Source organism: Sminthopsis crassicaudata, chromosome 4 (genome assembly GCF_048593235.1).
Source record: "Sminthopsis crassicaudata isolate SCR6 chromosome 4, ASM4859323v1, whole genome shotgun sequence".
Classification (NCBI taxonomy): domain Eukaryota; kingdom Metazoa; phylum Chordata; class Mammalia; order Dasyuromorphia; family Dasyuridae; genus Sminthopsis; species Sminthopsis crassicaudata.
Genome location: NC_133620.1, coordinates 70,520,853 through 70,548,544, shown reverse-complemented (window position 1 = coordinate 70,548,544; position 27,692 = coordinate 70,520,853). Strand labels below are relative to the sequence as shown.

Here is a 27,692-nt window from a genome sequence, read left to right as displayed (position 1 = left end):
AGTTGAGTTCAGGGCACAATGAAGAGCCTAGATTTATAAATGGATGTGTCATCATTCTCTGAAAGATAATTTAATTTCTGAATAGAAATAGGAAAGCCTATCTAGTATTTTAGCTTATAGATATATTATTATAATATTCAATGCTGTATTCAACCCTGGATTTACTCATAAGTTTTATATTTAGTCACCTATACTATATGATTCAAGGATACTTCTTTCTCTTCACATATACCCCTTACTAATCATTGGTGCCTTCTATATTAGCACCACATTAAGGGTTTCTCCCTATGGTGAGGTACACTCTGGGGCCTCATCTAGACTTGGAAGTGATACTAAGTCCTCAAAAGCTATATTGGAAAAGTACAATCTCTGGCAGCTCCTACCAAATCTGAAAAAGATTCAATTTTAGGCTCTTAAATCAGGTGAACTTTATGCCTGTTGCTAAAGAGTAACTGAATTATGGAAAAGTTCATCCTCAAAAAATTGATAAGCAAGTGATAAATTTCTTTGTCCTCTGCAGTTCAGTAAATTTGACTCATGGGTGAAATCACAGATATTTGGAATGCTGAGTTATTCAAGAAAGACAATGTTATTTGGCAGAGCCAATAAGATCTGGCAAAAAGGAGTAATTTAGCTGATTAATTGATAAAGAGAAGTGGCAATGTTCAAGATAAATTCATAATCTTTAAGGACAGCATTATAAAGGCAAATATCTTGTCTATTCTTATGATGTTGCTTACAATCATTGAGAAAGACAGAATACTGGATTGACTAGATTTGCTGTTCATAATGTGATCTTATAGTAATGCAGCAAAAAAATCAAATGCCTTACAGAATCAGACATGTTACACTTACAGAGGAGGTGAGTGAGCCACAGGGGCTGGTTGTGATGGACAATAGCCACACAGGCAGTGTTGAGAGCTACCACGCTCAAGACCATCCAATAAAAAACTTGAGATTTAACCATATGACGAATGGAGATACGTAGAAGCCGCTCCTTGTGCCGGAAATAAGAGGCTCCATCTACTTTAGTACTTTTTATACTGGCACGTGCAAGAGGAGTACCTGAAAGAAGAGTAAAATTGATGATGGTGATGATGATGATAGACATGTATTTTAAAGTCTGTAAAATATTTAAATTGTTTCATTTTAACTTCATAATAATTTCTGTGAAGTAAGTTCTATTAAACAAATATGTGGTTATGTATGAATACATACACACATATTGCAAGTCCATCATACACACATTAGATTTGTTACAAGAGAAATGAACAAGATATGTGGAAATCCAGATTTAGGGAATTCACAATCCAAACAGAAACTTGTATATTTATGCAATTGCAATAAAATAAAGGAGGAGGAAATCCTAAAAGGGAGTATGATGGAGGAGGGAAAGAATGGTTAGGGTGGGAAAGGGATTAATTTCTTCCCAAGGAGAAATCATGAATAAGTAAGATAGAAAGGTAGCATTCTTCTCCCTTAAGAATGGCTAGACTATGAAGATATGATGATCTGCTTATCTATAAAGTTTCCATCTGTATAATTTCGTAGTCTAGTCCAAACTAACAGGTTACTGTCATGACTTCCATGGACATACAAAGAGTCCAGGTTGGTGTGCAAATAACAAATACTGTCAGCTTAGGATACTCTGTGTCCACTGTTTTTGGCAATTCAAATAGACAGTTTCAGGAGACCCCTTAACAATGCTATGAGTCTTTTTTCTCCTACTTTATGAACCAAGAAATTGAAATTTAGAGAATTTTCAGAACTTTCCCATCATCAAAGATCTATTAAGTCTCAGAGGATTGAAACCAGGTCTTCCTGAGGTCTTTCTCTAGGAGAAAGAAAAAAATAACTTGGAGTTCTTGTATTGCCCAAGAAATAAAATGAAAATATCAAATAGCTTTAAAGAGGCAATGATATGGTGAATGTGATGAAAGACTTGGAGTCAGACATTTTAATTTGAAGTATACTCTTAGAAGCCATGTTATCATGGACAATTCAGTTGACTTTAATTTCCTCATCAAAAGATGAGGATAATAATACCTGACCTATCTAATATCTAAATCATAAAAGAAATAATGTAGGTGAAGTCCTAGATAAAGTATAAAGTACTTCTAGCACCACATAAATGTTGACTATTAATATTACTTTGGAACAGTATGGCTTCAATGACTTTTGAACAACCTACGAATGGGCCTGAGAAATTCTCTTAACATAAGGGTAACAAACAAGCACTTTACAGAGAATAAGGTGATGATATGGGTCTTCCCTGTGGCTAAGAAATCCTTTATTTTATCTTGTATTGGCTCTCAACTTTCATTCTTCACAGAGGACTCAAGTATTCAATTCCACCCTTCCTCCTCACTCTTTTTGTTTCATTTTACTAAAAACATCAAAGTTATTTGACATAGTCTTCAAAATGCCTTCTTTAACAGCATAAAACCTTTTAGTTTGTCATATTCTTTCCTCCATTCTCAAAGAAAAAAATAGCTTCCCCTCTTCCCAAAGCAACTCTTTGGTTTTTGTTTTGTTTTTTGTTGAGCTCTCTGAAGCTTTTAACACTATTGATAATACTTAGTATTCTCACTTTTATTTCACTGGATATGTCTTATCTTTCCACGGGTCATTCCCTCCTACTTTGCTGACTTGACTGTTCCATGGTTTTCTTTGATGGCTTTTCTTCCTTCTCTTTTAATCATCTTTCATAATCTTTTCTCACTCCTTTTAAGTCTTTGCTTCATTGATATTTCCCTTTTTGCTTGTCTTTCTTTTCTTTTGTTTATTTTTGCATGTTCAGCTTACTTCTTCATTAGTTATGTCTCTGTCATTTACAAACATACCCAGGTTTCTTCTACCTCCAGCTATCTATTGACCCACTGTTCTCCTTCCTTTAATACCCAGAATATGAGGCTACAGTTGTTTCTTCTACTTGCTATTATTATTTCTCAAACACTTGCCATGATTCCCATTCTTACCACCACTCTACAGAAACTGTTCTCTCTTAACTGTTTAGTCTAAGATTATTGCCTTCATTCTCTGTTGAGCTCTCTGAAGCTTTTAAAACTATTGATAATATTTTCTTAGTATTCTCACTTTCATTTCATTAGATATGTCTTATCTTTCCATGGGTCATTCCCTCCTATTTTGCTGACTGTTCCATGGTTTTCTTTGATGGCTTTTCTTCCTTCTCTTCAAAGAAGTACTCTAAAGTGGTATAATCATCACATCTCTGTTCTCAGCTTTAATCTGTCTTTTCTATACATATTCTCAGTGATTTCATCCATTTTCATGACTTCATGTTTGTTTTTTTAGTTTAAAAGAGATGAGAAGTATCCATGAGATGAGGGATAGCCACACAATAATGCCATCTCACTGGGCATCCAGAAACACTCTATGGGACACTGAAAGACTCTAGTAAGACTCCCACAATCTATCCTTGATTTTTTGGGGGGATGAAACAGTTCTAGTTTCATATTTATAATTACATGTCTCCATCCATATGAACCTTCACAATCAAGCTCAATAAGAATCATATTTCTGCATCAAACCTCTTTTTCACTCCTACACTTATGTTAAAGGCACCATTCACTTTAAATTGGTAGAAACCTCAGAGCTCACAATGGGTTTTTTTTTGGTTGTTTTCAAATTTCACATCTTTATTCATCGTTAAACCCAACATGATTTCATTCAACATGAAGGAAAATTCTAAATCTTCTAATTACATGTAGAATTGCACAGATGGCTTTTGGAAGACCTTCATTCTCAGCAATTAAAAAAAAAAGATAATTTTCATTTAGAATTTCGGGCTTTCTTTTTTCCATTTTCTGTAATCCAATCTGAGTATCTTGATCCGTTGGATTCAGTTTGTTCCAAAGCTCTAGATTGTTCTATCTATCCCAACTGAGAACAGGATTGAACATTTATAGATGAAAAAATTAAGTCTCAGCTCCAACAAACATAAAGAGATGTGTTTGAGGTGTTTTGTGACTTGACTAGAGATCTAGACAAAGCATGATGCTCAGAGATCTGGGACAGGAGCTGCATTTGTTCACTTGTACTCTGTCTATGATACGTGATTTCCTTTTTTTTTTTTCAATTTTATATTTAATTTTTATTTTATTTTCAATGGATTATTAAATAAGTGAGTAAAATAACTACTTTTTTATAATGAATAAAACTCTTGGTCTATAAGCTATTCATCAAAAGAATCTTTTCTTTAATTCCTTTTTTTATACATTCTCCTAATATATCTAAAATTGTTTTATTATATTATTATTATTATTATTATTAATATTATTATTATAGCTTTTTATTTACAAGATATATGCATGGGTAATTTTTTAGCACTGACCCTTGCAAAACCTTCAGTTCTAACTTTTCTCCTCCTTTCCCCCACTCCCTCCCCTAGATGGCAGGTAGACCAATACAAATAACATGATTTCTAAGAATATAATTAAAATTAAAAAGTCCTGACTCCAAGTCTTTCATCACATTCACTATATCTCTAAATCTTTAAAGCTATTTGATGTCTTCATTTAAGTTCTCAGACAATAGAGGAACTCCACATTAGCATCTTTTAACCTCATCATTTTTTCTTTTCTTTGGAAGAGAGGACAATGTCACTATGGAGAAAAAGGAAGAGGAAGCAATAGAGGGCATACTCTCAAAGAGACTATACCCCACCTAAGGACCAAGCCCATACAGTTCAATCTATTCCTAAATATAAATTCCCTTTATAATAGTTCTAAAAGACATTTTTCAGCCTTTGATTTTAGGATGAAAAGGACTTTAAAGGATTAAGCAATACAAACTTTAATTTTTACAATGAAAAAATTGAGGCCATAGAGGTGTTAGTTGACAGTCAGGATTTGAAGCTGGGTTTTCTGATTCCAAATCCAACTATGTTCAATATCCATGCTGCCTCTCCTCTTAAAGAACTTTATTAGGGAAACCCCATTTACTTACCAATGTAACCTCTTCCAGCTTAGGCAGTTTTTTTCTATTAATTAAGTTTCTTTATACTAAACCTAAATTTTCCTCTATAAGTATCACCCAGTTCCTATTTCAGCCCTTCTTCCACATCATAATTGTGGAACCCTTCTTCCATATAATAATCACTCAAATTAATCTTAAATAAACATTGTCAATTTTCCACCACTGCAGTTCTTCAAATAGAAGCTGTATGAGTATTTACATATATGATAAGTTCTAGGCTGACCTTGCCTCAGGCAAATCTTCTAGAAGCCTAGGTTTGGTATTGGAATAAAATGAGGCATTTATAGGTCATTAAAGAATTAAAACGACAACATCAAAAGATTTACTCAGCCATATCAGGAGAAAGATATTCAATAAGGACAGGCATTGAGAACACCTGGAGTTGATTCAGCTGTGTAAAGCTCCCTTGCCTTGAGTTATCCAATGAGATCCACTAGCAAATTACCAGAAGTCCCCTGGAACTCATCATGGCTGCTGTTTTTGTACTTAGAGGATGAAGAAGTGTGATCAAAAGTCTTATTCTTTTGTCTGAGCCAACCAAGTCTTAAGGTAGTTCTTACTACCTTTTAAGGAAAAACTACCCAACTTGCAGAGGGTAAGAGGCTAAGATATTATTTCTACCACAAATATGATATATTGTCAAAGAGATTCCTGTTCATTTATAAATATGACTACATGATCTATGAATCCCTGAGAGGCTATAATTCTATGATTTTTTTCATCAGTCATGCTTGAAATCCTGAAATCATCTGTGACTTCTTCATCCACACTCCCTCCATACATCAATCCATTATCATACTGATTTAACTTCAAAAATCTAATTCCTGACACCATCATTGTAGTTCTAGACATGTTATCTTTTGCCCAGAGTTTATGTAATTCTTATTATTTTTTTCCTGTCTCACTTCTCCAAATCATCTTATACAACACCGTTTAATGCCATAAGCAGGGCTCTCTTTTCAGTCTTGTTTCATCCTATTGCTTTTACAGATCTTGTGATCTAGCATATTCCCCCAGAATTCAATCAATCAATGGGGAGCTTATATTCTACTGGGGAAACAACCTGTACAAATATAACTTTGTACGAAGTAATTAAATGCATGATAATTGAGGATACAAAGTATAGTTAAAATCCTATTCACTCTTTAGTTCAAATTTTACCTCTTTCAATAAGCTATCTCTGTTTCTGTCTATCCCAATGAAACACTCTCCATCTGTGTGTGTCTCTTTCTGTCTCTGTCTCTTGTCTCTCTTCTCTCTCTCTCTCTCTCTCTCTCTCTCTCTCTCTCTCTCTCTCTCTCTCTCTCTCTCTCTCTCTCTCTCTCCGTCTCTGTCTCCATCTCTGTCTCTGTCTCTGTCTCTCTCCTCCCTCTCCTCTCCTCTCCTTTCTTCTCTCTCCTCTCTCTTCTCTCTTCTTTCCTCTCTCTTCTCTCCCCTCCCCTTACTTCTTCTCCTTTACTTCTCCCCTCTCTCTATGAAGTACCATATCACTTTATGCCTCTTTTACGCATTAATCTACTTTATGTGAATAAGCTCATCTTCTCTCCTATGAGTTATCAGTAACCTGAAGCTAAGGACCATGTTTTACTCATCCTACTATTCCCCTCAGTATTTTGTACATGGTAAGTACCAATAAATGATCAGTGAATGAATGAATGAATGAATGAATGAATGAATGAATGGATAGATGGAGAGATGAATAAGTAAATAGATAAAGACCTATCATGTTTCTTGTCAGTAGGTACTTAACAAATATTTATTTATTGTTGATTCATTGATTGTTAAATGATTAAATGTTTTCTCCCTATCTTCCCACTCTTTATCCAGGACAAATAACCAATGGTTCTCTATCTATCTATCTCTATCTATCTAATCCGTGGAATAAGAGATTTTGGGAGGGGGTTTGTTTTGTTTTTTTCCCAATTCAATGAGTTTGAAAAACTTGTTCATTAGGTAGGTGTATTAGTAGGAACTGAAGGAAAAAACCTGGGAAAAAGCATTAATAGGAACTGGTTAAAATATCTTATATTACTCTGTTTATTTATTCAGGTTGTTAAAATGACTTCAGGACCTCATTGGCCTTTTAGTAGACATGGTTTCAATATATTTTTGTAGAATACTTTCCCTATTGGAGTCTTCATGATCATGTCAATAGGGACAGTATATAGATTTAAAGGACTAATACATATTAGGACCTAATTTGTAGGTAGTGTTTGGATTATATTATTAGTATGTTTCTCAATGACAATGTCCTGTATTCATTTTTATCATCTTTAAATTATTTTTATCTAGGAGATATTAAATCCCCATAGTGCTACCTCTTTGTTTACTCCCACATGATTCTGTTATCTTTTAGGTTTTTTTCCCCAATGTTTCTCAAAAAATAAGATCTTTCTTTTCATTGAAGTTTGGGAGGATAAAAATGCACTATGTGATTCAACTCACCCACAGAGGAGATGTCAACACAGTGTTCATCACTTGAGTCACGAGTCATGGCCTCAGTACGGCTCCTTTTGATGGTTGCCCTTCGGAGCACTACATTCAAAGGAAAAAGAAGTTTAATAAATGATCACATTGTATAATCAAAATATCCTGCCCAAATGCAGCCCATTATATCATCAAAAATGTAATTAAACATATTTAATTCTTCCATTCTTATGCAGGAGATTATACCTTACTATTCTCTAACATGACATTATGTCTGTTTTTATTCCTGAGGCAGGCTACCATCTACCATCTTTCCTGAGGCAGCTATGAATATAAGGTAATGTATCCAGAACTAAGATGTCTAGAGAAAAAGAAACACTTTATTCTTTGCCCAACTCTCTAAAGTTTAATTTACATACAACAAACATTGTACTATCAGTGATCTATTCATCTTCAGTACATCATAATCAATATCAGTCACTCAGCCTGAATGGATCAAAAAACAATCCACACTGACTGTTAAAAGGCAGCCTCAATGTGTACCACATTGCCATAGCCTGTTCATTTTGCATGCTTATTGCATAGCCTGGGCTTCAGCCCTACTATTTCTGATACATCATACCCTCTGGAAGAGATTATCTCCCAGATTCAATTCTCAGTATTTCATATGGTTTTCATATTTTCCTGTGAATCAATTCCCTTCATTGTAGAACACCATGGACTATATGACAGAAGAACTTTCTCTCCAAAGTTCTAGGGTACATCTTTTCCTTTGAATTTTCCTTTTTTTTTTCATCAAGAGCATTTGCCATTAGATGAAAAGAAATAAATATAATGCTTTGATTTGAGCATTTCCTTACCTTCCAAAGCTGATGTTCCAGAATTTTTGTTTTCTTCAGCCAGCATCACTTCCTCTATGTGAAAAAAAAATGGTTTGGCAAATTATCTCTAAATGCAGTCATTTTGCAAAATGAAAACTCTTAGGAACAATTCTACATCAGAAAAAGAGCAATAAGCTCCATAGACAGCCATCTCCATAAACAGAAAGAAAGAGAGGGAGCACAAAAAGCAAACAGGCCTAAAAGGTGAAAGTAAGTTGAAAAAAAAAAGTTATAAATGGAGGATTGTAGGGAATGCCAGGAAATACTCAGTTCCTTCAAGATGAATGTACATGAAGAGACAATTAATTAAATTAATTAAAAGGCTTTGGTAAGAATAAAAAAATCTTTTCCACCACCAAATTTCTACTAAGTTTCTTATCTTTTCTGCTTTCTTGAAATCATGTCTAGTATTTGCTTCCATGGGTCATCAAGTTTCTTGGTTCATTCATGTAATTATAACATTCTCACATTTGTCCAGGTGTGAGGTAAATGTTCTGGATTTCCAGTTACCATTCAATTTTTGCCAACCCCACTTTTCTTTGGAGAGAGAATGGAACATGCATCCATCCCATGGGTTGCTGAGGGATCTCATAGGGAAGAGGAGGGCTCATACCTCTTCTGTGCATTGCCACAGTAGTAAGCATCTCTCCACCAGAAAATTACAATTACCAGGGTAATCTGGAATTTAGGACTAAGTTTTAACAAATTCTCCATAGGGAATTTTGTCTCCCATAAAACTAATCCTATATAAACCCTTGGTCTACTGGAAAATATTTAATGTGAACCTTATATGCATTTAATTTAAATAACTATTCAAAATAGTCCTCAAAAATAATTTGTTCCTTCCAAATATTTTCCTCAAGCTACCATCCTATACTTTTTCATTTCTCAGGCAAATTCCTAGAAAATGTTATCTAGACTATTGTTTCAATTTATTTTCCTCTCACTCACTTCCCAACTTTTTACAATATGGTTTTAGGCTTCTCTCATCACTCAAATGAAGCTACCTTTTTAGTGACTAAATCTTTTACTCAACCCTCATTCTTCTTGACATTGCTGGTTCCTTTGACACTGTTTATCATGTCCTGCTATTAGATGGGCTCCCTTCTCCAGGTTTTCCTAATGCTACTCTTTCTTGAAATTCCTCCTACCTATCTGATCTTTCCTTCTTGTTTTCTTTTTATTATATGATCATCCATATCATGACTCCTTCTATGGGGTCACATCTGGGACTTTTGTCCTAAGTCTTCTTCTCATGTCTCTCTTATGCTTTCTTTTGATGATCTCATCAGCCTCCATGGGCCTGATTATTAAATCTATTCCAACTGACTCTCAAATCTATCTAACCAGACCTAGTGTCTTCTCTGAGCTTGTCATGACTCTTAAGCTTACCACCTTCTACAAGAAGTCTTTCTTGATCCAACTCCTAATGCCAATTGCTAGCATGTCTTCCTTTCCTAAACACTTTGTATTTAACTATAGTGTGTTTTGTATTTATTGTGGTATAAACATGTAGATCATAAACTTGTATACACAAATATACATATATTTGTATATGTATATATAAATATAAATATCAACATACCTATTCTCAACATTAATAAAATTTAAGTTTCTTAAAAATAAAGATGATTTCTTTACTTGTTTCTGTATATCCCAGAGCCAATTACAAAGTCCTCTTCACCAAGAACAAAATCAGGAATATACTTGGTACTTAATAAATGTTTGTGGATAGACTAAGAATGTCTGTTGACTGATAGATAATCTTTATTATAAAATATATCAACAAAAACTGTTGGATTTCTAAAATCAGAGGATTTTAGGAATTGATTTGAAGGGACCTCAGAAAGCTAATCTAAACTCCTTCTTTTAGGGATGAGGAAATGAAGGTCAAGTAAGATTATTAAATGACTTGCTCAAGATCACACAAATAATATGCATCAAAAGTGGAATTTAAATTTATATTCTCTACCACACAGACAGGTCTTTTTCTTGCCCATTGTCTTTCTAGCTAGGACAATTCTGACCCACAGCCAACCTGAGCACTCATGACAATAGTCATGGTGCTGGAAAAATATTAATCTAATGCCAAAAAAGATATTATAGAACCTAGAATATTATATTAATCACCAAATTGTTAAATAGTTTAATTAAAACATTGATGAACCATAGAAATACTAGTAAGAGAAAAAAATATTACGACCGTAATTCCATCCTGCTAAACTATGCATTCTATATTATCCATGGAACAAAATCTATTATAGTTATGACACTCAAATAAGATATGTCTGTTTTTCTTTGTCATAAGATTGATAGTCTTTCCTTTTGAAAGCAGATCCTTCTGTTAAACCAAGAATGATTGCCAGGATATTACACACAAATTGAAAGGTTTTAGGATCATATAATAGAATTGGGGGACATGCTATTGTTATTGCATTATGGTACTTGGAATATTTTTTGGTAAGACAGTTCATTGCATTATTTTCTAAAATTCACTTTTATTCTATTCAGTAAATAGGTGAAGGATATATGTGGGTTTTGAGGAAAATTGACAGTATGTATCCATTGTCTCAGAAGTTTGCTAAAGTGTTCTATACATATGGAAATTCCTCTCCAGATTAGTCTGCCAAGTATTCCTTTTCTGTTCACTTTCAACCATGCATATATTCCCAGGGAAATGCAACCCATATGTCTCTGATTTGTTCATGTTCACTCATGATAGAAAGGGTGAGAAAGAGCAGTTTGGTGTTTTCTTAGAAAGAAGAAAAAGTCAGCTTTTGCCAACTGAAAGAAAATGTGGACTACCAAAACCTTAGTGGGATTGAAAAGCAAATACTTTTTTTCTCTTTTTTTAATTAATTTTATAATTATAATATTTTTTTACAGTACATATGCATAGGTAATTTTTTTTTACAACATTATCCCTTGTACTCCCTTCTATTCCGAATTTTCCCCTCCTTCCCTCCACCCCCTCCCCTAGATGGCAGGCATTCCCATACATATTAAATATCTTATAGTATATGCTTGGTACAATATATATGTGCAGAACCGAATTTTGTTGTTGTTGTTGTTGCAAAGGAAGAATTGTATTCGGAAGGTAAAAATAATCTGGGAAGAAAAACAAACAACAACAACAACAACAAAAATGCTCACAGTTTACACTCATTTCCCAGTGTTCCTCTTCTGGATGTAGCTGATTCTGTCCATCATTCATCAATTGGAATTGGATTAGCTCTCTATGTTGAAGATATCCACTTCCATCAGAATACATCCTCATACAGTATCATTGTTGAAGTGTATAATGATCTCCTAGTTCTGCTCGTTTCACTCAATATCAGTTGATGTAAGTCTCTCCAAGCCTCTCTGTATTCATCCTGCTGGTCATTTCTTACAGAACAGTAATATTCCATAACATTCATATACCATAATTTACCCAATCATTCTCCAATTGATAGGCATCCATTCATTTTCCAGTTTCTAGCCACTACAAAAAGGGTTGCCACAAACATTTTGGCACATACAGGTCCATTTCCCTTCTTTAGTATTTCCTTGGGATATAAGCCCAGTAGTAGCACTGCTGGGTCAAAGGGTATACACATTTTGATAACTTTTTGGGCATAATTCCAGATTGCTCTCCAGAATGGTTGGATTCTTTCACAACTCCGCCAACAATGCATCAGTGTCCCAGTTTTCCCACAGCCCCTCCAACATTCATCATTATTTGTTCCTGTCATCTTAGCCAATCTGACAGGTGTGTAGTAGTATCTCAGAGTTGTCTTAATTTGCATTTCTCTGATCAATAGTGATTTGGAACACTCTTTCATATGAGTGGAATAGTTTTAATTTCATCATCTGAAAATTGTCTGTTATATCCTTTGACCATTTTTCAATTGGAGAATGGCTTGATTTCTTATAAATTAAAGTCAATTCTCTGTATATTTTGGAGAGGAGGCCTTTATCAGAACCTTTAACTGTAAAAATGTTTTCCAAATTTGTTATTTCCCTTCTAATCTTGTTTGCATTAGTTTTGTTTGTGTAGAAACTTTTTAATTTGATGTAATCAAAATTTTCTATTTTGTGATCAATAATGGTCTCTAGTTCTCCCTTGGACACAAACTCCTTCCTCTTCCACAAGTCTGAGAGGTAGACTATCCTATGTTCCTCTAATTTATTTATGATCTCGTTCTTTATGCATAAATCTTGGACCCATTTTGATCTTATCTTAGTATGTGGTGTTAAATGTGGGTCCATGCCTAGTTTTTGCCATACTAATTTCCAGTTTTCCCAGCAGTTATTGTCAAATAATGAATTCTTATCCCAAAAGTTGGGATCTTTGGGTTTGTCAAACACTAGATTGCTATTTTTATTCACTATCTTGCCCTGCAAACCTAACCTATTCCACTGATCAACTAGTCTACTTCTTAACCAATACCAAATGGTTTTGGTGACTGTTGCTTTATATAGTTCTAGATCAGGTACAGCTAGACCACCTTCATTTAATTTTTTTTTCATTACTTCCCTTGAAATTCTCAACCTTTTGTTGTTCCATATGAATTCTGTTATTATTTTTTCTAGGTCATTAAAATAGTTTCTTGGGAGTCTGATTGGTATAGCACTAAATAAATAGATTATTTTAGGGAGTATTGTCATCTTAATTATATTTGCTTGGCCTATCCAAGAGCACTGAATATCTTTCCAATTATTTAAATCTGACTTTATTTTTGTGGCAAGTGTTTCATAATTTTGCTCATATAATTCCTGACTTTCCTTTGGTAGATATATTCCCAAATATTTTATACTATCAACAGTTATTTTGAATGGAATTTCTCTTCGTATCTCTTGCTCTTGGATTGTGGTGGTAATGTATAAAAATGCTGAAGATTTATGTGGATTTATTTTGTATCTTGCAACTTTGCTAAAGTTCTGAATTATTTCTAATAGCTTTTTAGCAGTCTTTGGGATTCTCTAAGTATACCATCATGCCATCTGCAAAGAGTGATAGTTTGATTTCCTCATTTCCTACTCGAATTCCTTGAATCTCTTTCTTGGCTCTTATTGCTGAGGCTAGCATTTCTAGTACTATATTGAATAGTAATGGTGATAGTGGGCAACCTTGTTTCACTCCTGATCTTACAGGGAAAGGTTCCAGTTTATGCCATTGCATATGATGTTTACTGATGATTTTAAATATATGCTCCTTATTATTTTAAGGAATAGTCCATTTATTCCTATACTCTCAAGCGTTTTTAGTAGGAACGGGTGTTGGATTTTATCAAATGCTTTTTCTGCATGTATTGAGATGATCATATGGTTTTTATTAATTTGATTATTAATATGGTCAATTATACTAATAGTTTTCCTAATATTACATCAGCACTGCATTCCTAGGTATAAATCCTACTTGATCAGAGTGTATTATCCTGGGGATGATTTTCTGAAGTCTTTTTGCTAATATCTTATTTAAGATTTTAGCATCAATATTCATTAAGGAGATTGGTCTATAGTTTTCTTTCTCAGTTTTCAGCCTACCTGGTTTAGGTATCAGTACCATGTCTGTGTCATAAAAGGAATTTGGTAGGACTCCTTCAATCCCTATTTTTTCAAATAGTTTATATAGCATTGGAGTTAGTTGTTCTTTAAATGTTTGGTAGAATTCACATGTAAATCCATCTGGTCCTGGGGATTTTTTCTTAGGGAGTTGCTTAATAGCTTGTTCTATTTCTTTTTCTGAAATGGAACTATTTAGACTACTTACTTCTTCCTCTGTTAATCTGGGCAAGCTATATTTTTGAAGGCAATCTTCCATTTCATTTAAGTTATCGAATTTATTGGCATAAAGTTGAGCAAAATAGCTCCTAACTATTGTTCTAATTTCCTCTTCATTAGTGGTGAGTTCTCCCTTTTCATTTTCAAGACTAACAATTTGCTTTTTCTCTTTCCTTTTTTTAATCAGATTTACTAAGGGTTTGTCTATTTTGTTGGTGTTTTTCATAGAAACAACTCTTAGTTTTATTAATTAATTCAATAGTTTTTTTTTTTATTTTCAATTTTATTAATCTCACCTTTTATTTTTAGAATTTCAAGTTTCATGTTTGTCTGGGGGTTTTTAATTTGTTCCTTTTCTAGCAATTTTAGTTGTAAGCCCAATTCATTGGCCTTCTCTTTCTCTATTTTATGCAAGTAGGCCTGTAGAGATTTAAAACTTCCCCTTATTACTGCTTTGGCTGTATCCCACACATTTTGGTATGATGTCTCATTATTGTCATTTTCTTGGGTGAAGTTATTAATTATGTCTATGATTTGCTGTTTTACCCAATCATTCTTTAGTATAAGATTATTTCGTTTCCAATTATTTTTTTTTGTCTATTTTCCCCTGGCTTTTTATTAAATGTAATTTTAATTGCATTGTGGTCTGAAAAGGATACATTTACTATTTCTGCCTTACTGCATTTGATTTTGAGGTTTTTATGTCCTAGTATATGATCAATTTTTGTATAGGTTCCATGAACTGCTGAGAAGAAAGTGTACTCCTTTCTGTCTCCATTTAGCTTTCATCAAAGATCTATCATATCAAACTTTTCTAGTATTCTATTTACCTCTTTGACTTCTTTCTTATTTATTTTGTGATTTGATTTATCTAATTCTGAGAGTGCAAAGTTGAGATCTCCCACTATTATAGTTTTATTGTCTATTTCTTTTTGCAGCTCTCTTAATTTCTCTTTTAAAAATTTAGATGCTGTCAGTTGGAGAATGGTTGGGTAAATTATGGTATATGAAGGTTATGGAATATTATTGCTCTGGAAGAAATGACCAGCAGGAGAAATACAGAGAGGCTTGGAGAGACTTACATCAACTGATGCTGAGTGAAATGAGCAGAACCAGAAGATCACTATACACTTCAACAACAATACTGTATGAGGATGTATTCTGATGGAAGTGGAAATCTTCAACATAAAGAAGATCCAACTCACTTCCAGTTGATCAATGATGGACAGAGGTAGCTACACCCAGAGAAGGAACACTGGGAAGTGAATGTAAATTGTTAGCACTAATGTCTGTCTGCCCAGGTTACATGTACCTTCGGAATCTAATGCTTATTGTGCAACAAGAAAATGGTATTTACACACATGTATTGTATCTAGGTTATATTGTAACACATGTAAAATGTATGGGATTGCCTGTCATCGGGGGGAGGGAATAGAGGGAGGAGGGGATAATTTGGAAAAATGAATACAAGGGATAATATTATAAAAAATATAATAAAAATAATAATAAAAAAAAGAATTTAGATGCTGTACCACTTGGTGCATATATGCTTAATATTGATACTGCTTCATTATCTATGCTACCCTTTAGCAGGATATAATACGCTTCCTTATCTCTCTTAATTAGATCAATTTTTGTTTTTGCTTGATCTGAGATGAGGATAGCTACCCCTGCTTTTTTGGCTTCACCTGAAGCATAGTAGATTCTGCTCCACCCTGTTACTTTTATTTTCAATGTATCACCCTGTTTCAGGTGTGTTTCCTGTAAACAACATATAGTATGATTCTGGCTTTTAATCCAGTCTGCTAACTGCTTCCTCTTTATGAGGGAGTTTACTCCATTCACATTTATGGTTAGAATGACTAATTCTATATTGCTTGCCATCTTGTTAACCTCTGTTTATGCTTTTCTCCTTTCCTTCCCTCTTACCCCCCTACCCAGTATTAAACTTGTGAACACCACTTGCTTTTCACAGCCCTCCCTTTTTAGTATTTCTCCCCCACCTTAAAGTTCCTCTCCCTATTTTACCCCTTTTTCTCACAATTTCTGTATTTCCTTCCCCTTAGCTAACTCCTTCTGTCTCTCTTTTCAATGAAGTGGAAGAAGTTTCACCATCAATCGAATATGTCTATTGATACACACTATGTTCATCCCCCTCCTTTCTTTTCTCAGATATAATAGGTTACTTTTGCCTCTTCATGAGATGTAGTACCACCACTTTACCCTTTTTTATGATATAATTTCCTATCCACCTCTAGTTTCTAGGACAAATTATACATGTGTTCTTTACATATCTTTATGGCAGAAATATAGTTCCCAAGATTTCTTTTTACCTTTTGAGAAATCTCTTTAGTTCTGTATTTGAAGATCACACATTTTGTGTAGATCTGGTTTTTTCACCAAGAATAGTTGGAATTCATTTATTTTGTTAAATGTCTATCTTCTTCCCTGGAAAACAATGCTCATTTTTGCTGGGCAAGTTATTCTTGGCTGCATACCAAGTTCCTTAGCCTTTTGGAGTATCATATTCCAGGCCCTTTGTTCTTTTAATGTAGACGCTGCTAGATATTGAGTTATCCTTATTGTGACTCCTCCATATCTGAATTGCTTTTTTCTAGCAGCTTCCAGTATTTTTTCCTTCGTCTGATGGTTCTTGAATTTGGCCAGTATATTTCTTGGCATTTTGATTTTAGGGTCCCTTTCAGTAGGCGATCGATGAATTTTTTTAAATGTCTATTTTACCCTCTGTTTCCAAAACGTCTGGGTAGTTCTCTTTGATAATTTCCTGGAAAATAGTGTCCAGGCTCTTTTTTTCCTCACATTTTTCAGGGAGTCCGATTATTCTCAAATTGTCTCTCCTGGATCTGTTTTCCAGGTCTGTTGTCTTTCCAAGAAGGTACTTGACATTCTTTTCAATTGTTTCATTTTTCTGATTTTGTTTGACTACTTCTTGGTTTCTCCTTGAGTCATTCATTTCTACTTGTTCGAGTCTAATTTTCAATGATGTGTTTTCTTCACTCACTTTTTTTATATCTTTTTGTAATTGTCCAATTGAGTTTTTATCTTCATGGAATTTTTTTTCCATTTTATCCATTTTATTTTTTAGAGAGCTGTTTTCTTTTTCCAGCTCACTAATCCTCTTTTCCTTGGAGTTGTTTACCTTTTCTAATTCACTAATTTTATTTCTCAATGATTTATTTTCTTTATCCACTCTGTCTTTAAATGCGTGGAATGACTTCTCCAGGCTCTCTTTCCAAGCTTCCCTTTCCTTTTCCAATTTCTCTTCTAGCTCTCTTGTGAGAGCCTTTTTGATTTCCTCTATGAGATTCTTTTGTATTGAGGAGCAGATCATATCCCCCTTAGGGGATTCCTCTGGGGACAGTCTGTTTTTAGTCTCCTCAGTATTTGACGTCTGCTCTCTCTCCACACAGAAGCTGTCAATGGTTAGAGCCCTTTTAAATTTTTTGTTCATTTTGTCAGAGCGGAATTGAAGAAAACAAATTGACAAGAGAAACAATTGGTCTGTTTTTTTTGGGGGGGGGGATGGTATTGGATGGTGTTAATGAACTTCCTAGGAGGATAGCGATGGCTGCGCTGCATCTGCGCTCTGAGGCTCTGAGACGCTGAGTCACTCCAGGTGGGGGTGGGCGTGGCTGAGTCCCGAGAGATGCTAGCTTTCCGGGGTTTTATTCTTCACCTCCAGTGTTTACACCTTCTCTGCTGCTCCTGGCTTGCTGCCAAGACAGAATATCCACACTGAATTTCAAGGATGTCTTCTGTTAGTGATTATTTGTGGGTTTCTTTTCCTGTCAAGCATTAATTCTGAGGCTTGTCATGAAGTAAGTCCTGAGAGAAGACACGGAGCTCAAGCAGCTGTCTGCCTCCACGCCGCCATCTTGGCCGGAAGTCCAAAAAGCAAAAACTTAAAAGAGAAGCATATGACCTGGGCTTATTCATCTTGGGGCCACTATGGAGTATGGAGTATTCCCTTGAACTCAATGCTTGTGTGTCTGTCAGATGGGATCCATAATGAAGGAAACCAAAAATACATGGAACATGTAAAGCCTGACTTCATAGTTAAATATACTCAATCTAAGCAAAGGACCATGCTACCATCTGGGGAATATGTAAGGAGATTCATTTTTATTCTTTATCTTCCCATAAAGGTAGACAAAGGGAAAAGAGTGGAATGAAATTAAAGTCAATCTTTATGTTAATGAGCAGGAGAGAAGATAACAGGTGATTTCAAACAGGAGATAATATTAATGTATGTCTAACTTTAGAATGAAATATTCAATTAGATATATAACCAGTACTGAAAAATGGCATAATACTGTGGATAGAGGGTTGAAATCAGAGTCAAAAACCCTGAAATCATATCCTGCCTTGACATTTACTGTGGGACCATCAGTGAGTTATTTCATAAGAGCTTCAGTTTTCTTAGCTGTGCACATATATATATATATATATTTTTTTTTTGTGTGACCATCACATAAATATGATACCTGCCCCACAGAGCTGTTAATCGTGAATGTAAAGTGCTTTGCAAACTTTAAAGTATGATAACTTTAATTAATATTGTTATTATCATTAGTTTACACAAGTATCTCACTTAGCCCAAATCCTTTTGTGGCTCATCTGAGAGGAATTTTAGAAATTCAAAGCTGGAAGAGCTCTAAGACTCCATTAAATCCAATTCATACCCCCAAAAAGAATGCTGGTTACTACCTCTAGATGTGGCCATCCCACTTCTGATTGAAGACTTCCAATAAGGGGGCACTCTATTGCATGTCTATGCAATTATAATCATCAATAAGTTATTCCTTCTATCAAGTGTGAATTTTCCTTTCTGTAATTTCTAACTATAATTCCTTGTTCTGTCCTCTGTTCCTTGCAAACCTTTTCTGGGACCCAGCTAGTTGCAAGGAAGGGAAGAGAGTATTGATAACCTAATTGAGCCTGTTGAAGATTATCTTTATTACTTAGCCTGAATTTTTTTTTCCTCAGTAGACTCAAAAAGCCCCCAAACCAACAACTGAAACTGTTCACTCTAAAATAATCCATGACATATTAATCATTGACTGAATGGCTTTTTGCAAAAGTCCTCATATTCCTTGACCAGTAGATAGCATCTTAAATATTTGACTTATCCCTTCTACCTAGAAACTCTGCTTGATTGGTTTCATTAGCACACAATACTCCTTCTCTTTCTCATCTGAGCTTCTAAATGTTGCCTTTATCCCAAGTTTTATCCTTGATTTTTTTTCTCACTATACTCTCTCTTTTAGAGATTTCACCTATTCCTTGAGCTTTACTGCTCATCTCTAGCCAAATGACTTCTAGATCTATTTCTCTTGGTCTGTTTTTTTTTTCACTTGGGTTCCAAACTTAAACTTTTAGCTACACATTCAATTAATAGGTGAACATATGCTTGGGTTATATCACTCTCTTGTTTAAAAACCTTTAATAGCTTCCCATCACTTACAAAATAAATACAAACTCCTTTGTCTGTCTTACTAGCTCTTCTAGACTTTATTTCACTCATTTGTCAAATAGCACACACTACTTCTTTTCTTATATCCCATAATCCATGTATCACCATGTCCTAAGCACATGCCATGATCTTCCATTTCTGTGCTTTCTGCCTAGAAAGTTCCTTTATCCCTGGCCAATACAATCCTCACCAATTCTAAAGACCTAAATACACACTACTTCCTTCAGAACACTCCCAGCCAGAAACAAATTCTCTTTACTTAGTAATCCAAAAATATTTTATGTGGAATTTTCTTATAATTTTTTCTGCCTTATATTAGAATTATTTGTGCACATCTTCTCTATTACATTATAAGCTCCTTGAAAGCAAGGGTTATGTCTTATTTGTAGTCATTCATATTTGTATGTGAAATACAGCGATTTTCACATAGCTGAATATAAGTAAATGTCTGATGAATGAAAACAAATTACCCTGAAAGCAACAATTATGTGTTACTTCTTTTCTCCAGGAGCATAGAAATATTGAGAATTGCCTATCATGTGGCTTTTTCTTTTTTTTCTTTCTTAGAAACCTAGCACTTGCTCAAGAACATGACACAGAATATCACTAAAACCTAACCTTAAATCAAAATGGAATCATGTTTATTATGGCTTATAAAGAGTGAGGGCTTTACTCATAAAGATCTGAGTGTCAGTGCAATGAGAAACTGATGGGTTAATGCATTAATACAAACATGATGAGATTTAGTGACTTCTCCACTACTTGGGCAATTTCTTTGCTGCTAAACTACTAAATAGAACAAAACATAGATGGGGTGAGATATAAAAATTTTGTAGAGTTTTCTTGAAAACCTCACTCCTAGTGTGAAACACTACATAGCTTTCCCAATCCCTCTATTTTGTCTGCCTGCATTTTTTATTTCTTTACAAGTTAATTGTACATTATTTCAAAGTCAGATTCTTCTTGTGCAGCAAAATAACTGTTTGGGTATGTAAACATATATTGTATTTAACATATACTTTAACATATTTAACATATATTGGTCTATCTGCCATCTGGGGGAGAGGTGGAGGAAAGGAGGGGAAAAATTGGAACAAAAGGTTTTGCAATTAATTGTCAGTGCTGAAAAATTACCCATGCATATATCTCGTAAATAAAAAGCTTTAAAAATAAATAGTTTATTTATTTTAAGAAAATCTCACTCCTATTTCTTTCCTGTCTCTTAGCTTCTGGGTCCAGGCCAGAACTAAGTTCACCACCACCTGGAAAGTTTGATGAACCAATATGGAAACAAAGCTACCAATTCTATAGGGAAGGAGCAGTTGCAGTGCCAGGGAGACTGAAGCGATAATATTCAACATTTGATAGTTTCCTGTAGATCAAGAATGTGTTGCTTTTAAGACAAAGCAACAATGGTCTCACTGATATGTGTGACTCTTTCAACTCTGAACTCTTTTAATGCAATTAATCATATCCCTTTGCACTATGAATTCCATAAGAGCAGAGAACTTATAATATCTAAACTTCTTATCTCTTTAGAACGTAATATTATATTCTGCAAATAGCAAGTAATAATGACTTAGTAAAACTCTCCAAATTTCTAAGGCCGATTGGTTCTTACCTGCTTTGTCTATCCAAGCTCGATACCCATTCAACTCCCTTTCGATTTGTTGCTGTCTCCGCAGTTTCATAAAGGCTCTACGGTTCTCCACTCTCTCTCTTTCTTTGGCAAATTCCCTGTGAACAAGAAAGTTAAGCTGAGTTTTATTGATATTTATAAGTTAGGGATGATCACTGAGAGGAATGGTTGAAGTGGTAGAAAAAGAAAGAAGATGCCAAACAGCTATGTTTGAAGATGTCTTGCTCCCATTTGAAATACTTTCCTCCCCCTTCACCCCATAATCTCTTTTAAAAAAAATTATGCATAAGTTATTTTGATTATTATAAATACCCAAATTAACCAAAAAGGATATATGAAGGAAGATACTCTCTGCATCCAGAGAAAGAACTGACAATTGAAAGTATTATAGAATGATTTTACATATATTTGTGTATATTTGTTAGATGTGTTTACATATTTGTTCTAGTGGTAGCTATCTTATGGGAAGAAAAAAAGAAATTTACATGATAACTTTATTATGTATTTAAAATGAGTTGTAAGCTGTATGTAACAGATTTGCAGTTTTATGGGCAACTATATTTCTTTAATTACACTATAATGGAAATATTTGTTTTATTCCCTAAATTAAAAATAAATAAAAATTTTAAAAAGCATGCAAACTGGCTTTCATTAAGATAATAAGCAACTGATAGATAAGTATGATCTTCCTAATATACAACTTTGGTCATATCATTTCCTTATTTAAAAACATCCACTAAGGGTATCTTACATGACGAATCCCATTTTACTCTGGTTACTCCTATTAATGTTCTTTCAGTACTAGCATATTCTATTTAAACTATAACAATCAAGTCTTTCATATTTACTTTTTTGTGATCATCAAATGTAGCACAGTATATGTAATACAATCAGTACTTAATACATGTTTGCATATTGTTGAGTTGTGCCTTCCACAAAGAGAGGGATATTAGGAGGCAGAGGTGAGGAGGGAGTACATGTGACAGAGGGGACTGGAAAAACAAAGCACACAAAAAAAGAGTGGAAATGTATTAAGTGAAGAACAAAGAGAAAACAGTTTGCAAGATTGTAGAGCACAGAAAGGGAAATCATGTATATCTAAGCTGGAGAGAGAAGTTGAGGAAAGGATGTAAAGAGTTTTAAAAACCCAAACAAAAAAAATGGATATATGCTGCTAGGTTTCACAGAGAACCAATGAAAATGAAGAGGGGACCCCACTACTCTGAAGATCCTTGGAGAAAATCTTCAATCCTGCCTCAAATGAGGGGGACACTGTCTCAAATCTTTTTTTAAATGAATTTAAGTTTTAACTGTTTGAGGGGGGGGATGATGTGGGTTTAAGAGTCCTTTCTAATTCCCAGTCCCATTGGATCTGAGCTAACTTGGGCTGTCCCAAGCCCCATTCTAATGATCTGCTCAGGTTTCCCCAACCCCCACCCCAAGAACAAACAATTCTTTATCTAAAAACCCATTGAATTCTATTCAAATTCTAACCCTAGCTGAAACCAGCCAGGAGGCAATCTGGGACTCCACCCATGGGCCCTTTCAAGATTACCAAAAGCCCCCCATTATAAAAGAGGGAAACTGGAGTCCACTCTTTGCAGGAGCCCCAAACATGACATTATTATACTGGCTATGTCAAGGTTTCCTGTCTGCCTGGGGCCAGCCCTGGCCTTGGTGTCTTTCAACCTTTAACCTTATTTCCAAACCCCAAAATAAACCTCTTTTATCAATCTAGGTCTTCAGGTCTGTAAATTCCTTTACATAGAACTCTTGTGCCGCTACTAGACATCATTTAACTCTGTATCCTTGCACCGAATCCAAAAAGGTTGCAGGAGAGCTCTATTTGACTCCCTGTACCCCGAACCTGCCACTAGACCTCAATTAAATCTAGATACTCCTTACTTAATTCTCATCACAATTTATTGAGGAGGGGAGTTACATGGGGAGATTTGCATTTAAGGAAGTAATTTTGACAGATTTGTAGAGAATGGATTAAAGAGAGTAGAGGATATAGTTGTGTAACTAGAGGGAAGAATCACATATTTTCTGAAGTAAAATGATAAGATTTGGCAACTGACTGGATATGTGACTCAAGATAGAGTGTTGAATAGAGGATAGTGCTGAGGATATGAGTCAGGAATATGAGTAGAATGCAGAGTCTTTACAACAGAAGATATGTCTTCTTTCAAGAATATTGAGTTTTAAATGTCTCAGAGGCATCTAATTTAAAATGGCCAATAGCTGTTAGGGAACAGAAAGACTGGAAATGAATCTATAGATTTGTGCTCATCCATATAGATAGGAAAGTTTTAGAAGAAGAAAAGGAGGAAGAAGAGGAGGAGAAGGAAGAAGAAGAGGAGGAGGTCCAGGAATTATGTGGTTAGGGAGCATAATAGAGAAATCGGACATGTAGGAAGATAACCAGGAAAGATTAGTATCATGAAACCCAGAGAAGTGAAAATTCAGGAGAAAGTGCTTAACATGGTTAAATTCAGCAAAAAGGTAGCAAAGGTGAAGACTGAGGAAAATTTTGTATTTGGCAATTAAGATCATTGGTAATTTTGGAGAGAGTAATTTCAGTTGAGTAATGAGGTCCAAAATAATGATGGGCAGGAGGATTCTGGGAAAATGTCAGAGTATCCCCTGTGTCCCCTAATCTTTGTAGAGGGTGGGCCACCTAGCTTGGGGAAATTCCTGGAAATGATCCCCACCCACCTGAATCTTCCTTGGAAAAGCTACCTAGTTTCTCACAGGAATTGCCCATCTCCAATTGATCTGATAATCACTTTGGTCTGGAAAACAATCACCACCTTTATTGAATAGAAAATTAGCCTTTAATAGCTCCCTAGCCCCAAACCAAACAAACCTAATATAATCAAAGGCTGAACCCCAAACCTTTGCTAAAGATTTGGCCCACTGGAAAGTTGTTTCTTAGTGTGAACCCATCTTTGCCAAAAACTTACCTTTGCTTAATTTCTATTTGGAACTAGCCCTCTGGAAAGTTGCTCCTCAGTGTAATAAACTTTTTCCCCCCAAAAAACCTCTACTGCAGATCAGGACTATGAATTCTTTTGCAAAAACCTGCCTGGAGACGCCATTGCTATTAGGGTATCTCTCACCCCTCATCTCTCATACCTCAACAAGAACAGGGTGGTAAATTTCAAGATCTCCAGATTTCCCCCACAAATAGAACAAATTTGTGCCTCAGGTTGCACATAGAGGAAAAATCAAGAAGACTTGGGCAGAAAAGGGGTCCTCCTAATACAACCTGAGAAGATCTAAAGATAGACTCTGGGCTTCAAATTAACCCATGCAGAGTGCAAACACCTCCAAGCTTGTGACAAAAACTTAAGTGGGAACCCCTCCAGCTAGCTAGGTATAGCTGGATCCTTAGCAGGAACCACAGAGACTGTCACCCCCTGGGATGTTTGTCAAGTTGGGTTTAAGTCTGGGGAAGACTAAGTGAATCTTGGCTGATTGGAAATGCCAGGACCAGCTGTGTTGCTGAGATGCAGCACTGAGCAAGAAGGAACAAGTAACTGGTGAGTGCAGAAGCAGTGGGGCAGGAGCACTGCTGGGAGCTCTGGATTTGAGGTTCCTGGTCAGAAAGGAGAGCTGAAAGAAAGCTTGAGGCACCCCACCCCATCCTTACACTAATGTTTGCATATTTAAAAAATGAATTGGCAAAGAAGAAAGAATCCCACCATTGAAACATAATATAGGAACAAGGAAGACGAGGGTTCATCTTCAGAGGAGGATACTAAAATTAAAAAAGGTTCTACTGGAAAGAGCAACATGAAATGGTTCCCTGCCCAGAGAGAATGTATAGAAGAATTCAAAAATCAAATGAGAGACATTGAGGAAAAACTAAAACAAATAATAAATAAATAAATAATTACCATCCAAGAAAAACAAGAAATTTATGGGAAAAAAAGTTAACCAACTAAAAAAGGAGGCATATAGTCTCAAAGATGAAAGTAGTTAATTGAAAATTAGAATTGGGTAAGGAGAATCCAGTGAATCTATGAAATACCAAGAAATAGCAAAATAGATTATAAAGAATGAGAAAAGAAAACAGAATGTGAAATGTCTTATAAGAAAAAATGACAGATCTGGAGAACAGATCAAGAAAAGAAAACATAAGAATAATTGTCCCGCCAGAAATCTGTGATCAAAAAGAGAACCTTTACACAATAATGCAGTAAATAATCCAAGAAGATTGTCCTGGAATAGTAGAACATAAAGGGAAAGAAGAAATAGGAAAAAATCCATTGATTACCACCTCAAAAAGATGCTTTATGGAAAACACAATTTTTTGTGTTTTTTTGAAACCTCCAGATCAAAGGGAAAATTTTGCAAGAAACTAACAAACAAAAAGCCAATTCAAATACACAGGAGCTACAATAGAATTGTACAAGACTTAGCAGCAGCTACAATAAAAGATGACAGGTACTGAAATCATATCTACTGACAATCAAAAGAACTAGACATGAGGCCCAAAATATCATTGCAAAATTAGCTAAAATTTTGAATGAGAAAAAATGGACATTCAATGAATTTGCAGATTTTCAGGATTTTCTATCATCTAAAACTGAACTTAACAGAAAATTTAACATACAAGAAACCAATATGGAAGATCAATTTTAAAGAAATTGACATGGACAAATTGTTTATGTTTATGGGAAATTTAACATATAAGAACCAATATGAAAGATCAATTTTAAAGAAATTGACATGGATAAATTGTTTATGTTTATGGGAAAATGTATACTATATGTTTAAGATTCACATCAACTACCACTACACACCTGTCAGATTGGCTAAGATGACAGGAACAAATAATGATGAATGTCGGAGGGGCTGTGGGAAAACTGGGACACTGATACATTGTTGGTGGAGTTGTGAAAGAATCCAGCCATTCTGGAGAGCAATTTGGAACTATGCCCAAAAAGTTGTCAAACTGTGCATACCCTTTGATCCAGCAGTGCTGCTATTGGGCTTATATCCCAAAGAAATACTAAAGAGCGGAAAGGGACCTGTATGTGCCAAAATGTTTGTGGCAGCTCTTTTTGTTGTAGCTAGAAACTGGAAGTTGAATGGATGTCCATCAATTGGAGAATGGTTAGGTAAATTGTGGTATATGAAGGTTATGGAATATTATTGCTCTGTAAGAAATGACCAGCAGGAGGAATATAGAGAGGCTTGGAGAGACTTACATCAACTGTTGCTGAGTGAAATGAGCAGAACCAGAAGATCACTATACACTTCAACAACAATACTGTATGAGGATGTATTCTGATGGAAGTGGAAATCTTCAACATAAAGAAGATCCAACTCACTTCCAGTTGATCAATGATGGACAGAAATAACTACACCCAGAGAAGGAACACTGGGAAGTGAATGTAAATTGTTAGCACTACTGTCTATCTACCCAGGTTACTTATACCTTCGGAAGCTAATAATTAATGTGCAACAAGAAAATGGTATTTACACACATATATTGTATCTAGGTTATATTGTAACACATGTAAAATGTATGGGATTGCCTGTCATCGGGGGGAGGGAGTGGAGGGAGGGAGGGGATAATTTGGAAAAATGAATATAAAAAAAAAATCACTGGCTTATGAGAAAGCCATGGCCAAAAAAAAAAAAAAGATTCACATCAACAATAGGATAGCTCAAAAGAAAGATTGGCAGAGTTAAAGTAAAAATAGTAATATTCTATATAAATGAGGTACAGAGGAAGAAGACACACAGAGTCATTAGAGAGGGGAAGATAGCTCATAGTTCTGAAAACCTACTCATATCAGGAATAAGTTCAGATAGGCAACACTACATATACACCATGAAGGCCACAGGACTCTCCAAAATCTATAAAGAAATAATCAGGGGAGGGTAGGTGGATAGGGAAGCAAAGGTTGAAGGAAGAAGACAAGGAAGGGATTCTTAGGTGGGGGAAAGTTAACTAATAGGAGAGTTATGGAGCAGAATTTAAGGAGACAGAAGAGATAGTAAAGACATGTATGTGGGGTAGGTGTGGATATGACTGTATATGTATGTAGGTATGTATCTACATATGTATACATAAATATATCTCTTCCTAACTGTAACTTGCTTGACAGTTGAATGGGGTCAAATGGGTGAAAAGAATAAAGTAAATAAGGTGCTCAGAAGAGAATCAAAGAAAAATTTACATGGAAGTAAAGAAAAATGGACATATGTTAATATCATTTCTTCTAGCTTTCTTGATGTAGTAATTTGTTATATATTTTGAATCCTCCCTGATGTTCTTCTGGGCACATAACAATGTTTTCTTTTTAAAGAGAAAGGCAGGAGAAGGCTGTCTAATATTGTCAGCCCTGTTATATTCCCATCAAGCATTTCTCTTGAGCTATCCATCTCCCAATAAGAACTTGGTCTATGACATGGAAATGAGAGGCTACATTAGATCATCAGCCCTGAGCCACAGCTGAAGCTGCCCCTT

The 27,692-nt window shown here is 35.0% G+C and overlaps 1 protein-coding gene across 3 annotated transcripts in view; it reads right to left on the bottom strand.

The window, feature by feature from the left end:
* The window catches only part of CACNA1E (calcium voltage-gated channel subunit alpha1 E), a 616,215-nt gene that overhangs the window by 120,720 nt on the left and 467,803 nt on the right, over positions 1–27,692 (bottom strand). For all 3 annotated transcript variants that reach the window (XM_074308523.1, XM_074308524.1, XM_074308525.1), the window contains 4 exons: positions 21,188–21,303; positions 8,286–8,339; positions 7,444–7,533; positions 856–1,065 (listed from right to left, as the gene is read on the bottom strand). In XM_074308523.1, the coding sequence (XP_074164624.1) occupies positions 856–1,065; positions 7,444–7,533; positions 8,286–8,339; positions 21,188–21,303 (470 nt within the window). The remainder of the gene's footprint in view (positions 1–855; positions 1,066–7,443; positions 7,534–8,285; positions 8,340–21,187; positions 21,304–27,692) is intronic.